Raw genomic sequence first — 12,830 nt, forward strand, 5'->3', positions numbered from 1 at the left:
GGCGACGCGGGGACAGCGACAGGGCGGGGACAGGAGGAGGAGGAGGAGGAGGAGGAGGAGGAGGAGGAGGAGGCGCCCCCTCCCCAGCCCGCCTCCATCCAGTGTTTCCAATTCACACAACGGCGGGAGAAGCCCGGGGGGGCCCGGGGGGGCCCGGGAGCCGCTCAGGACCCCGCCAGGTAAATCCCTGCGGGGGAAAGGTGGGCACAGAGGAGGGAGGGCACGGCCCCGGCCGGGCACGGGCACGGCCCGGCGGCGGAGCTCGGTGCCACACCGAGCTGGTGACCTCGGGCACCCCAAAGAGCAGGGAAAGGACCCTAAATACCCCAGGGAAGGGACCCCGAGCACCCCAAAGTGCAGGGAAAGGACCCTAAATACCCCAGGGACCCTAAATACCCTGAGCACCCCAAAGTGCAGGGAAAGGATCCTAAATACCCCAGGGAAGGGACCCCGAGCACCCCAAAGAGCAGGGAAAGGATCCTAAATACCCCAGGGAAGGGACCCCGAGCACCCCAAAGTGCACGGAAAGGATCCCAAATACCCCAGGGAAGGGACCCCGAGCACCTCAAGGATCAGGAAACAGATCCCATGAACCCCACAGAGCAGAAAAGGAACCCCCGAACACCCCAAATTGCAGGGAAAGAACCCTAAATACCCCAGGGAAGGGACCCCGAGCACCTCAAGGATGAGGAAACAGATCCCATGAACCCCACAGAGCAGAAAAGGACGCTAAATACCCAAGGGAAGGGACCTTAACCATCCCAAAGAGCAGGAAAAGGACCCCATGAACCCCAAAGAGCAAAAAAGGGAACCCAGAGCACCCCAAAGAGCAGGGAAAGAACCTCAAGCACCCCAAAGAACAGGGAAAGGACCCTAAATACCCCAGGGACCCTAAATACCCTGAGCACCCCAAAGTTCAGGGAAAGGACCTCAAGCACCCAAAAGAACAGGGAAAGGACGCTAAATATCTCAGGGAAGGGACCCCGATCACCCCAAAAAGCAGGGAAAAGGACCCCATGAACCCCACAGAGCAGAAAAGGAACCCCTGAGCACCCCAAAGTGCAGGGAAAGGATCCTAAATACCCCAGGGAATGAACACTGAGCACCCCAAAAAACAGGGAAAGGACCCCATGAACCCCACAGAGCAGAAAAGGGAACCCTGAGCACCCCAAGAAGCAAAGAAATGAGCCTAAATACCCCAGGGAAGGGACCCCGAGCACCCCAAAGAGCAGAGAAAGGACCCCGTGCACCCCAAGGAAGGGACCCCCTGTTCCCCCAGGACCCAGGGGATGGGGAGAGGACCCCGCACCCCCCAGGGCTGTGGGGAAGGGACCCCCCAGCCCCGTCCCCGTCTCCCCTCCGGGCCGTACCTGTAGCAAACCTCTTCTTGACCAGCGACATGCGGTACCCGGCGCCCGCCAGCTCCACCTCCACTCCCGACAAGGTGCTGCCCTCGCTGCTGAACTGGGCGGCCACGGGACTGGGCTTACTGGGACCCCCCAGCGGCTCCCAGCTGGCCGAGAGCCGCCCACAGCCTGGGGGGGACAGCGCAGGGGTTGGGGGGGGTCGGGACGCGGAGCCCCCGCCCCGTGACCCCCGAGCAGGGCGGGCCCGGCCTCACCTCCCTGCCCCGGGGCACCGGGGACGTCCAGGAGCTTCCAGAGCAGCCGCTTCTCCTCCAGGTTCCTGCCGGGATAAGGGGGTGTCATCAAGCCCCCACACCCCCAAAATTCAGCCTTTGCTGCCCGTCCCCACATCCTGCCTTCCTTATCCCGTCAGGGTTCCCATTTCCCAGTTCAGAGTGCCCATTTCCCAATCCAAGGTCCCCATTTCCCAGTTCAGGATCCCCATTTCCCAATCCAAGGTCCCCATTTCCCAGTTCAGGATCCCCATTTCCCAATCCAAGGTCCCCATTTCCCAGTTCAGGATCCCCATTTCCCAATCCAAGGTCCCCATTTCCCAATCCAAGGTCCCCATTTCCCAGTTCAGGATCCCCATTTCCCAATCCAAGGTCCCCATTTCTGAGTTCAGGGTCCCCATTTCCCAGTCCAGGGTCCTCATTTCCCAGTCCAGGGTCCTCATTTCCCAGTCCAGGGTCTCCTTCTCCCACCCTGAGGAGATTCAGGACCCCACTCCTGTGCTCCAACTGTGGGCAAGTTTGGGACCCCCAGTCCTGTGTCCCCCCCACCCTGGGGGAGTTTGGGGCTCCCAGCTCTGTGTCATCCAGCCTGTGAAGGTTTGGGACCCCAAACTCTTCATCCCCCACCGCCCCGCCGCAGCCCAGCCCCGCTCTCTCCCGCTCCCGTTACCAGCTGGCGGCGGGCTGCAGCCGCAGGTTGGTCAGGGGCTCCTCCACGGGCAGCAGGACGTGCACGTTGCCGAGGGGCACGGGCAGTGCCAGGGCGGCCGCGTTGTAGCCGTACTCCACACTGACCCGCGTGGCGCCGGGCGCGCAGTCCCAGCGCACGCAGAGCCGCAGCGGCGCCGAGCCGGGGCCCAGCCGCGAGAACTGCGGCACATCGGGGGCTTTAGGGGGGCACCGAGACCCTCCCGTGCCCAGCGGGGGGATGCCCCGCGGGGCTCACCTGGTACTTGAGCAGAGGCACGTTGTAGTAGGAGGCGGCCGGGCTCTGCTCCGCCTGCTTCTGCAGGTGCCCGGTCAGCGCTGCCATGTTCAGCCAGAAGTCCTTGGTGCTGGGGTCGCTCTGGGAGGGGTCGCTGGGGGCGTGGGGGGAGAGGGGCAGCGGGGTCTGGGTACCCCCAGAAGCTGGCACCTCGGTAGCCAGCTCCAAACCAGCTCCAGAGGGTGCCCAGAACCGCTGGGATCCCCAAAACGCAGCTCATCGCTGCCATGCCCCAAACCCCACAAGAATCCCAAATTCTCAATGCCCAGCTCCCCATCACTGCACTCCCAGATCCCCAAAAACCCCAAAATCTCAATGCCCAGCTCCCCATCGCTGCATTCCCAGACACCCAAAAACCCCAAAATCTCAATGCCCAGCTCCCCATCGCTGCATGCCCAGATCCCCAAAAACCCCAAAATCTCAACGCCCAGCTCCCCATCACTGCATTCCCAGACACCCAAAAACCCCAAAATCTCAATGCCCAGCTCCCCATCGCTGCATGCCCAGATCCCCAAAAACCCCAAAATCTCAACACCCAGCTCCCCATCACTGCATGCCCAAACCCCCAAGAATCCCAAAATCTCAACACCCAGCCCCCATCACTGCACTCCCAGATCCCCAAAAACCCCAAAATCTCAACGCCCAGCTCCCCATCACTGCATTCCCAGACACCCAAAAACCCCAAAATCTCAATGCCCAGCTCCCCATCGCTGCATCCCACAGCTCCTGAGGGTATCCCCAGGAAAACTGGGGCACTCCGTACCCCAAAACCCACCCTCATCCCCACATCCACCACCTCCCAAGGTCCCTATGCCCCTCCTGCACCCCAAAACCCACCCCACATCACTGCACCCACACTTCCCAAGCTCCCCGTAACCCCCAGACACCCTCTGCACCCCAAAATCGCCCTCTATCCCTGCATCCATCCCCTCCCAAGGTCCCCGTGTCTCTCCTGCACCCCAAAACCCACCTGCATCCCCTCCCAAGCTCCCCGTGTCTCTTCTGTACCCCAAAATCTGCCCCCTTTGTTGCATCCATCACCTCCCAAGCTCCCCATGCCCCTCCTGTACCCCAAAACCCATCCCACATCACTGCACCCACACTTCCCAAGCTCCCCGTGTCTCTCCTGTACCCCAAAACCCACCCCCATCCCCACATCCATCCCCTCCCAAGCTCCCCGTACCCCCCAACCACCCCCTGTACCCCAACACCAGCCCCGCACCGGTGCCCCCCGCACCTCGCAGGCTGTCCCCCCGGTGCCCCGGTGTCCCCGGTGCCCCGCACCTGTAGAGCAGCTCGGCGTTGGGCAGGAACTGCTCGATGGCGGCGGCGTTGAGCAGGCGGAAGCTGAGCACGGGCGGCGCCGCGGGGCCGCCGAACACCCGCACGATGCCCGCGGGGAAGGACATGGTCAGCTCCCCGGTCACCTTCACCAGGCAGCTGCTGGGGACACGCCGGGGCTCAGGGGACGCCCGGCGGCTGCGGGGACCCCCCGGGACCCCCTCCCCAAGCCCGTACCTGTCGGCGTCGCGCCCCTTGAAATAAGCGTGGACGTACTCGGTGAAGGCGGTGGCCACGGGCAGCGCGTCCTGCGAGCCCAGCACCACGGGGCTGGGACCGCGCGACAGCCCTGGCGAGGGGGCAGAGGGGTCAGCGCAAGGCTGGGACCCCCAGCCCACCCCCCCAGGATGCCCCCGGCACGCACCGAGCGCCGGCGGGGCCACGGCGAAGAAGCCGCGCTCGCCCAGGCTGGCGGGGGCCGAGTGCGAGGGGCCGCAGCTCCAGGAGGGCGAGGGGCTCAGCGAGCGCGACTGCCGAGGCAAGGCGGGCTGGGGTGGGGGTCTGCAGCCATGCACCCCCCAATTCCACACCCCTGCACCCCCAATTCCATACCCCTGCACCCCCAATTCCACATCTCTGCATCCCCAAATTCCACACCCCTGCATCCCCGTGTACCCCTGCATTCCCAAAATCCTGCATCCCTGCATTCCCACATCCTCGATCCCCGAATTCCCAAATCCTGCATGCCCCACCCCTGAACTCCCAAATTCCACATCCCTGCATCCCGCGCCCCTGAATTCCTGCATCCCCAAATTCCCACACCCCAAATCCCACAGTTCAGGCTAATTGGGGGGGCACAGTTTGGGGGTCAGATTTAGAGGTAATGGGGGCAGGGTTAAGGGTAATGGGGGACAGAGCCTGGGGTCACTCAGGACAGAGTTTGGGGTCGTGGGGGCACAGTTTGGGGTCACTCGGGACAGAATTTGGGGTGATGGGGGCATATTTAGAGGCAGTGGGGGGGCAGGGTTAAGGATATCGGGGGCAGAGCTGGGGGCTGTGGCAGTCACGTTTTGGGGTACCCTGGGGCCGCTCCCCCACCACTCACCCGGCTCCGACGGCAGCGGGGGGGTCCCGGCCGTGCCCCCCTCGCCCAGCCGGGCCCCCGGCCCTTGGCAGCCCCAGGGAGAGGGGCTGGAGGACTCCCCCCCGCTCGGGGGGGCCGGCGAGGAGGACGACGAGGAGGCCGAGTTGGAGGAAGGACGCGTCAGGGGGGGCTGCTCCCCACCGGGGCTGCGGGGTCTGCCCCAGGCCGGGGGGTCCCCAAAAGGGTCCGGCGAGGGCGCTTCTCGTGGGGCGGGGCCGCTGAGGCAGCGGCTGCGACCCCGGGGCGCGACCCCCGCGTCCCCCCAGAGCCCCTCGGCTCCGGGGCCGCTGAAAACGGCGAAGTTGGGGGGCTCGGGGAGGCGGCCGGAGGGGCTGCGGGGCCGCGGGGTCCAGGCGCTGCTGGCGGGGGGCGGCTCCGCTTTGGGGCCGGGGCTCTGCGGCGTCCCCGGCTGCGGGGTCCAGGGCCGGGAGTCCGGGGAGGGACCGGGAGCGGGGTGCGAGGGCGAGTCCAGCCCCGAGTCCTCCACGTTCTCCGGGGACGAGGAGGAGAAGGGAGACGAGGACGAGGTGAGGACGTAGGAGCGGGGGGCTGCGGGACGGCCCCGGTCAGAGCGCGGCCCCCGCCCCGCCGGTGGGTCCCGTCCCGCGCCCCCCAAATCCTCACCCGGGAATTCCTCTGCCTCCAACGCCGACTCCAGGGGGGGCCCGAAGAGTGCGGCCGAGGGTGGCGTATCCTGGGGGGGCTTCCCGGGGCCGCTGGGACAGGGACAGAGTGGGGGGGCTCAGAGCCTGCCCGGGACCCCCCAGGGATGGGGGGTGCCCCCTCATGGCGCCCCAATCCCTCCCTGTCCCCTACCTGTTCACCTGCGCCGCCGGGAGACCCCTCCCCGTGCTGTCACCTGCGGGGAGAGGGGACACTGCACTGCACCCCCCACAGGACCCCTCAGGTGCCCCCCAAATCCTCAGGACCCCCCGCCCAGTCTCACCGGCCGCCAGCGTCCCCTCGGGGTCCGTGTCACTGCAGGCTGGGGTCAGGGACGCCGTGTGCCCTGCGGGGGGATGTCACCGTGAGGGGACACGGAGCCACGGGGACTCCGGGGTGGCTCAGGAAGGGTGGGGTGTCCCCAGGGGTCGGCAAGCAGACATGGAATGGGGCTCAGGGAAGGTGGCACTGTCCCCAGGGACTAGGTTTAAGGAAGGGTGGCACTGTCCCCAAGGAAGGGGCTCAGGAAGGATGGCATGTCCCCAAGGATTGGGTTTAAGGAAGTGTGGCACTGTCGCCAAGTAAGGGGGCTCAGGAATGATGGGATGTCCCCAACAAAGGGGACTCAGGAAGGGTGGCATTGTCCCCAAGGAAGGGGCTCAGGAACGATGGGATGTCCCCAAGGAAGGGGCTCAGGAAGGATGGCATGTCCCCAAGGAAGGGGCTCAGGAAGGATGGCATGTCCCCAAGGATTGGGTTTAAGAAAGTGTGGCACTGTCTCCAAGTAAGGGGGCTCAGGAATGATGGGATGTCCCCAACAAAGGCGACTCAGGAAGGGTGGCATTGTCCCCAAGGAAGGGGCTCAGGAACGATGGGATGTCCCCAAGGAAGAGGCTCAGGAAGGGTGTGATGTCCCCAGGGAAGGGGCTCAGGAGGATGGGATGTCCCCAAGCAGTGGCTCTCAGCCTCAGTGCCACCCTCCCCAGGCCACCACCCGCCCGCAGTGCCACTTACGGGACGCCTGCCTCCTGACGGTGCCCTGCAAGAGAAGGGGACAGGGGTGAGGTGACCCCGGGAATTCCGGGGGGTCCCCGCGGCCCCCCAGGCTCACCCCGACGCCGGGGGCCAGGATGAGATTTCCCACGGTGGCCTTGAGCTGCTCCACGGTGGCCTCGGCGCTGCCGGGAGCCTCCCGCGGCTGCACCGGTTTGATGTGGACGTAAAATTTGCGCGGCTCGTCCTCGTCGTAGTCGGAGTCGCTGGAGGAGCAGCCGGGATTCTCCACCTCGCCTGGAACCCCGTCAAGGCAATGCCCGCCTGGAATTACCCTGGATCCCCCAAAAATCCTTGCTTGGAATTCCCTTTGGATACCCCAAAAATCCCCGGCTGGAATTCCCCTTGGATCCCCCAAAAATCCCCAGTTGGAATTCTCCCTGGATCCCCCAAAAATGCCTAGCTGGAATTCCCTTGGATCCCCAAAATGCCTGCTCAGAATTCCCTCTGGATCCCCAAGAATCCCCAGTCAGAATTCCCCCTGGATCCCCAAATTCCCCAGCTGAAATTCTCCCTGGATCCCCCAAAATCTCCACTCAGAATTCCCCCTGGATCCCCAAATCCCCAGGTGTAATTCCCCTTGAATCCCCCAAATCCCCACTCAGAATTCCCCAGGATCCCAAATTCCCACTCAGAATTCCCCTGGATCCCAAATTCCCCATTTGGAATTCCCCTTGAATCCCCCGAATTCCCCTTGAATCCCCCAAATTCCCACTCAGAATTCCCCCGGATCCCAAATTCCCCATTTGGAATTCCCCTTGAATCCCCCGAATTCCCCTTGAATCCCCCGAATTCCCACTCAGAATTCCCCCGGATCCCAAATTCCCCATTTGGAATTCGCCTTGAACCCCCCGAATTCCCCTTGAATCCCCCGAATTCCCGCTCAGAATTCCCCCTGGATCCCCAATTTTCCCGCTCATCCAAGGATACTGCGGGCACTGTCCGGCCGCACGGTGAATCCGTCCTCGTCCACCTCGGGGCCGCCCTGCGGGGACACCCCCGACATTCCCAGCGCTCCCAGTCTGGGAACGGCAGCGCCAGGGCGGGGCACCGGGACACTCACCAGGTCGTTATCCGGAGATTCCCTGGGAATGACCGGGAGAGTCAGGCGGCGGAGGGGGAAGGGGGGTGGGATGCAGGGATGGGGGAATTCAGGGATGCAGGGATGGGGAATTCAGGGATGGGAGAATTCAGGGATGCAGGGATGGGGAATTCAGGGATGGGAGAATTCAGGGATGCAGGGATGGGGAATTCAGGGATGGGAGACTTCAGGGATGCAGGGATGGGGAATTCAGGGATGGGAGAATTCAGGGATGAAGGGATGGGGAATTCAGGGATGTGGGAATTCAGGGATGGGGGAATTCAGGGACGAAGGGATGGGGGAATTCAGGGACGAAGGGATGGGGAATTCAGGGATGTGGGAAAATGGAAATTCAGGGATGTGGGAATTCAGGGAGGGGGAATTCAGGGATGGGGGAATTCAGGGATGTGGGGATATGGGAATTCAGGGACGTGGGAATGCAGGGATATGGGAATTCAGGGATGTGGGAAAGTGGAAATTCGGGAATTCAGGGATGGGAGAATTCAGGGATGTGGGGATATGGGAATTCAGGGATGCGGGGATATGGGAATTCAGGGATGTGGGGATGCAGGGATATGGGAATTCAGCGATGTGGGAATGCAGGGATGTGGGAATGCAGGGATGTGGGAATGCAGGGATGTGGGAATTCAGGGATGCAGGGATGTGGGAATTGAGGGGTGTGGCAATTCAGGGATGAAACAATGCAGGGATGCAGGAATGCTGGGGTGCAGGGATGCAGGAATTCAGGGATAAAACCACGCAGGGATGCAGGGATGTGGAATGTGGGAATGCCGGGATGCAGGAACTCCGGGATGCCGGGACTGAGGCTCTTACACAGCGTCACGCTCCCGCTCCTTACGGCTCAAGCCCGGGATCCGGAACGCTTTGCTCCGGCTCCTCTTGGGTCCTGGGGAAAGCGGGAGCGGGGTGAGGAAGGGTCTCCGCAGCCCCCGGCCCCCCCAGCTGGGTGCAGACGTACTTGCCTTCCTGCGCTGGAGCCAGCCGGTACTCGTCGAAATCCAACGCTCCTGCCACGGAGAGAGGGATCAGCCCGGATCAACCCAGGATCAACACAAGATCAGACAGGATCAGCCCAGGATCAACCCAGCATCAACACAAGATCAGACAGGATCAGCCCAGGATCAATACAAGATCAGCTGGGATCAGCCCAGGATCAGCCCAGGATCAACCCAAGATCAATACACGATCAGCCGGGATCAGCCCAGGAGGATCAATACAAGATCAGCCGGGATCAACCCAGGATCAACCCGGGATCAACCCAGGATCAGCCCAGGATCAACCCAGATCAACCCGGGATCAACCTGGGATCAGCCCAGGATCAACCCGGGATCAATACAAGATCAGCCGGGATCAACCCAGGATCAACCCGGGATCAACCCAGGATCAGCCCAGGATCAACCCAGATCAACCCGGGATCAACCTGGGATCAGCCCAGGATCAACCCGGGATCAATACAAGATCAGCCGGGATCAACCCAGGATCAACCCGGGATCAACCCAGGATCAGCCCAGGATCAACCCAGGATCAGCCCGGGATCAGCCCAGATCAACCCGGGATCAACCTGGGATCAGCCCAGGATCAACCCGGGATCAACCCGGGATCAGCCCACGAGCAGCAGAGGATCAGCTGGGATCAACCCAGGATCAGTACAGGATCAGCCACCATCAAGCCAGGATCAGTCCAAGATCAACTGGAATCAACCCAAGATCAGCCAGGATCAGCCCAGGATCAACCTGGGATCAGCATGGGATCAAGCCAGGATCAAGCCGAGATCAACCCAGGATCAAGCTGGGATCAAGCCAGGATCAACCGGGAACAACTTGTGATCAGCCTGGGATCAGCCTGGGATCAACCCAGGACCAGCTGGGATCAACGTGGGATCAGCCATGATCAACTCGGGATCAGATCAGCCTGGGATCAGCTGGGATCAGCCTGGGATCAACCCAGGACCAGCTGGGATCAACGTGGGATCAGCCATGATCAACTCGGGATCAGATCAGCCTGGGATCAGCTGGGATCAGCCGGGATCAGCTGGGATCAGCTGGGATCAGCCGGGATCAGCCGGGATCAGGGATCCAGGTGGGACCCCCAGGCTCACCTGGCCGCTCTCTGCCCGTGCCCTTGCTCTCGGCAAACCTCCGCAGCAGCATCTCCGTGCCGATGTTCTCCACGTTCTGCTTGAACTCCTCGTGGACCTGGGGGTGGAAAAAGGGAAGGGGACATGGAATAAAGGGGACAAAAGGGGGATGGGGAGGGGTCACTCACCTGGGGACTCACCTGGCCGATCTGGACGTGGGTGTCCTCCACGGAGTGCGAGTAGGAGCCGATGAGCCCCTTCATGTGCCGCAGGTGGGCCTCCTCCACCTCCTGGAAGCGCTGGAGCGGGAAAAACGGGGGGCAGGAATGGGGGGACATCCCCAGGGATCGGCAGGTGGGCAGGGAAGGGGGGTTGGCATGGGTGGGATGTCCCCAGGTGGGCAGGGAAGGAGTTTGGGATGGGTGGGATGTCCCCAGGTGGGCAGGGAAGGAGTTTGGGATGGGTGGGATGTCCCCAGGTGGGCAGGTGGATATGAAAGGGGACTTGGATAGGTGGGATGTCCCCAGGTGGATGTGGAAGGAGTTTGGGATGGGTGGGATGTCCCCAGGGGGGCAGGTGGATATGAAAGGGGACTTGGATAGGTGGGATGTCCCCAGGTGGATGTGGAAGGAGTTTGGGATGGGGGGGATGTCCCCAGGTGGGCAGGGAAGGGGGGTTGGGATGGGTGGGATGTCCCCAGGGGGGCAGGTGGATATGAAAGGGGACTTGGATAGGTGGGATGTCCCCAGGTGGATGTGGAAGGAGTTTGGGATGGGGGGGATGTCCCCAGGTGGGCAGGGAAGGGGGGTTGGGATGGGTGGGATGTCCCCAGGGGGGCAGGTGGATATGAAAGGGGACTTGGATAGGTGGGATGTCCCCAGGTGGATGTGGAAGGAGTTTGGGATGGGGGGGATGTCCCCAGGTGGGCAGGGAAGGGGGGTTGGGATGGGTGGGATGTCCCCAGGGGGGCAGGTGGATATGAAAGGGGACTTGGATAGGTGGGATGTCCCCAGGTGGATGTGGAAGGAGTTTGGGATGGGGGGGATGTCCCCAGGTGGGCAGGGAAGGGGGGTTGGCATGGGTGGGATTTCCCCAGGGATCCCATTTCTTCCCAAATTCCACCAATTCCCAACCACACCCAATTCCAAGCCGTGCCCATGCCTTTCCCAAATCCCATCAGTTCCCATGCCTTCCCAATTCCCAGCCGTGCCCATCCCTGCCCACATGCCCCCATGCCCATCCCTGCCCACATCCTATCAATGCCCATCCCTTTCCCAACTCCCATCAATGCCCATCCCTTTCCCAACTCCCATCAATGCCCATCCCTTTCCCAACTCCCATCAATGTCCATCTCTTTCCCAGTTCCCATCAGTTCCCATCCCCTCCCAATTCCCAGCCGTGCCCATCCCTGCCCACATGCCCCCATGCCCATCCCTTTCCCGAATCCCATCAGTTCCCACCCCTCTCCCCAGGTGCCAGCCGTGCCCACCATGGCCGAGTCCAGCATGCGCTGCTCGAAGTCGGCGCGGGCAGCGTTGTATTTGTCCACCGCCCTCCGCAGCGCCTCGCCCGCCTTGCGCGACTTCAGCTCCGCCTGCGCCACCGCCGGGCACGGGGACAGCCGGGGACAGCGGGGACAAGGACAGGGATCATCAGGGAGGGGACAAGGGACAGCCAGGACAAGGACAGGGATCATCAGGGAGGGGACAAGGGACAGCCAGGGGACAGCCGGGGACAGCCGGGGGACAGCCAGGACAAGGACAGGGATCATCAGGGAGGGGACAAGGGACAGCCAGGAGACAGCCGGGGACAGCCGGGACAAGGACAGGGATCATCAGGGAGGGGACAAGGGACAGCCAGGGGACAGCCGGGACAAGGACAGGGATCATCAGGGAGGGGACAAGGGACAGCCAGGGGAATGAGAGGAATCGTCAGGAACAGGACAGGGGACAGCCGAGACAAGGACAGGGATCATCAGGAATGGGACAGAGACCACCCAGGGGGACAAGGGATAGCTGGGACAAGGACAGGAACCATCAGGAATGGGACAGAGGACAGCCAGGGGACAACCAGGAGACAGGGGACAGCCAGGACAAGGAGAGGGATAGTCAGGAACAGGACAGGGGACAGCCAGGACAAGGACAGGAACCATCAGGGAGGGGACAGGGACCATTGTGGGACAATAGGACCATCGAGGGAGGGTCAAGAATCACCAGGGAGGGGACACAGACCACTGAGAGAGGTGACACAGGGGGTGACAGAGACCGCAGAGAGGAGGAACAAGAACCACCACGAGGGGCCAGAGACCACCAAGGAAAGGACAAGAACCACCAAGAGGAGCCAGGGGCCACCCAGGGGGACACGAGGACCGCTGAGGGGGGGGCGTCCCAGTGACACCGGGGGTGGCACCTTGTCGATCTCCTTCTGGCTGGTGCCCTCCTTGCGCAGCCGCTCGTACTCCTGGCACTTGCTGTGGTAGCTCTCCTTGGACTTGGGCAGCAGCTGGGCCACGCCGTGCAGCAGCTGCACGGCCTCCAGCGTCCCCGACACCTCCTCCTTGGACTGCGGGGACACAGCGGCCGTGGGCAGGGCACGCCGGGGGAGGGGACAGCCCCGGGGAGGGGACAGCGCTACCTTCTTGTGCACGCGGCCTTGCTCCTCGCCGTAGCGCGAGATCTCCTTGATGAGGTCGTGCAGCTTCTTCATCAGCTCCAGGTGGCACAGCGCCAGCTTCTCCGAGGAGATGCGGAAAACCTCCCAGAGAGGCGCGAAGGTCCTGCTCGGGGGCCACCACAGCGGTCACCGGGGTGTCCCCAAAGCCACCTCGAAGCGGCCCAGACCCCCCCCCCCCCCCCCCCACCCCCGCCCCCTTGCCGCCCCTTTTCC

The 12,830-nt window shown here is 63.1% G+C and overlaps 1 protein-coding gene across 1 annotated transcript in view; it reads right to left on the bottom strand.

Annotated features, from left to right (window-relative positions):
- Window positions 1-67: 67 nt before the first annotated feature.
- The window catches only part of FCHO1 (FCH and mu domain containing endocytic adaptor 1), a 12,973-nt gene continuing 210 nt past the window's right edge, over window positions 68-12,830 (bottom strand). The window contains exons 2-24 of the mRNA XM_041414947.1: window positions 12,579-12,720; window positions 12,354-12,506; window positions 11,434-11,538; window positions 10,145-10,243; window positions 9,966-10,062; window positions 8,830-8,874; window positions 8,681-8,753; window positions 7,829-7,850; window positions 7,696-7,750; window positions 6,824-7,002; window positions 6,727-6,751; window positions 5,996-6,058; window positions 5,866-5,908; window positions 5,674-5,765; window positions 4,985-5,598; window positions 4,330-4,435; window positions 4,143-4,254; window positions 3,909-4,064; window positions 2,586-2,718; window positions 2,310-2,509; window positions 1,622-1,686; window positions 1,371-1,535; window positions 68-187 (exon numbers count right to left, since the gene is read on the bottom strand). Coding sequence (XP_041270881.1) covers window positions 165-187; window positions 1,371-1,535; window positions 1,622-1,686; window positions 2,310-2,509; window positions 2,586-2,718; window positions 3,909-4,064; window positions 4,143-4,254; window positions 4,330-4,435; window positions 4,985-5,598; window positions 5,674-5,765; window positions 5,866-5,908; window positions 5,996-6,058; window positions 6,727-6,751; window positions 6,824-7,002; window positions 7,696-7,750; window positions 7,829-7,850; window positions 8,681-8,753; window positions 8,830-8,874; window positions 9,966-10,062; window positions 10,145-10,243; window positions 11,434-11,538; window positions 12,354-12,506; window positions 12,579-12,720 — 2,767 coding nt within the window. The 3' untranslated portion in view covers window positions 68-164. The remainder of the gene's footprint in view (window positions 188-1,370; window positions 1,536-1,621; window positions 1,687-2,309; window positions 2,510-2,585; window positions 2,719-3,908; window positions 4,065-4,142; window positions 4,255-4,329; window positions 4,436-4,984; window positions 5,599-5,673; window positions 5,766-5,865; window positions 5,909-5,995; window positions 6,059-6,726; window positions 6,752-6,823; window positions 7,003-7,695; window positions 7,751-7,828; window positions 7,851-8,680; window positions 8,754-8,829; window positions 8,875-9,965; window positions 10,063-10,144; window positions 10,244-11,433; window positions 11,539-12,353; window positions 12,507-12,578; window positions 12,721-12,830) is intronic.

Source organism: Onychostruthus taczanowskii, unplaced genomic scaffold (assembly GCF_017590055.1).
Source record: "Onychostruthus taczanowskii isolate IOZ18803 unplaced genomic scaffold, ASM1759005v1 scaffold106, whole genome shotgun sequence".
Taxonomy (NCBI): domain Eukaryota; kingdom Metazoa; phylum Chordata; class Aves; order Passeriformes; family Passeridae; genus Onychostruthus; species Onychostruthus taczanowskii.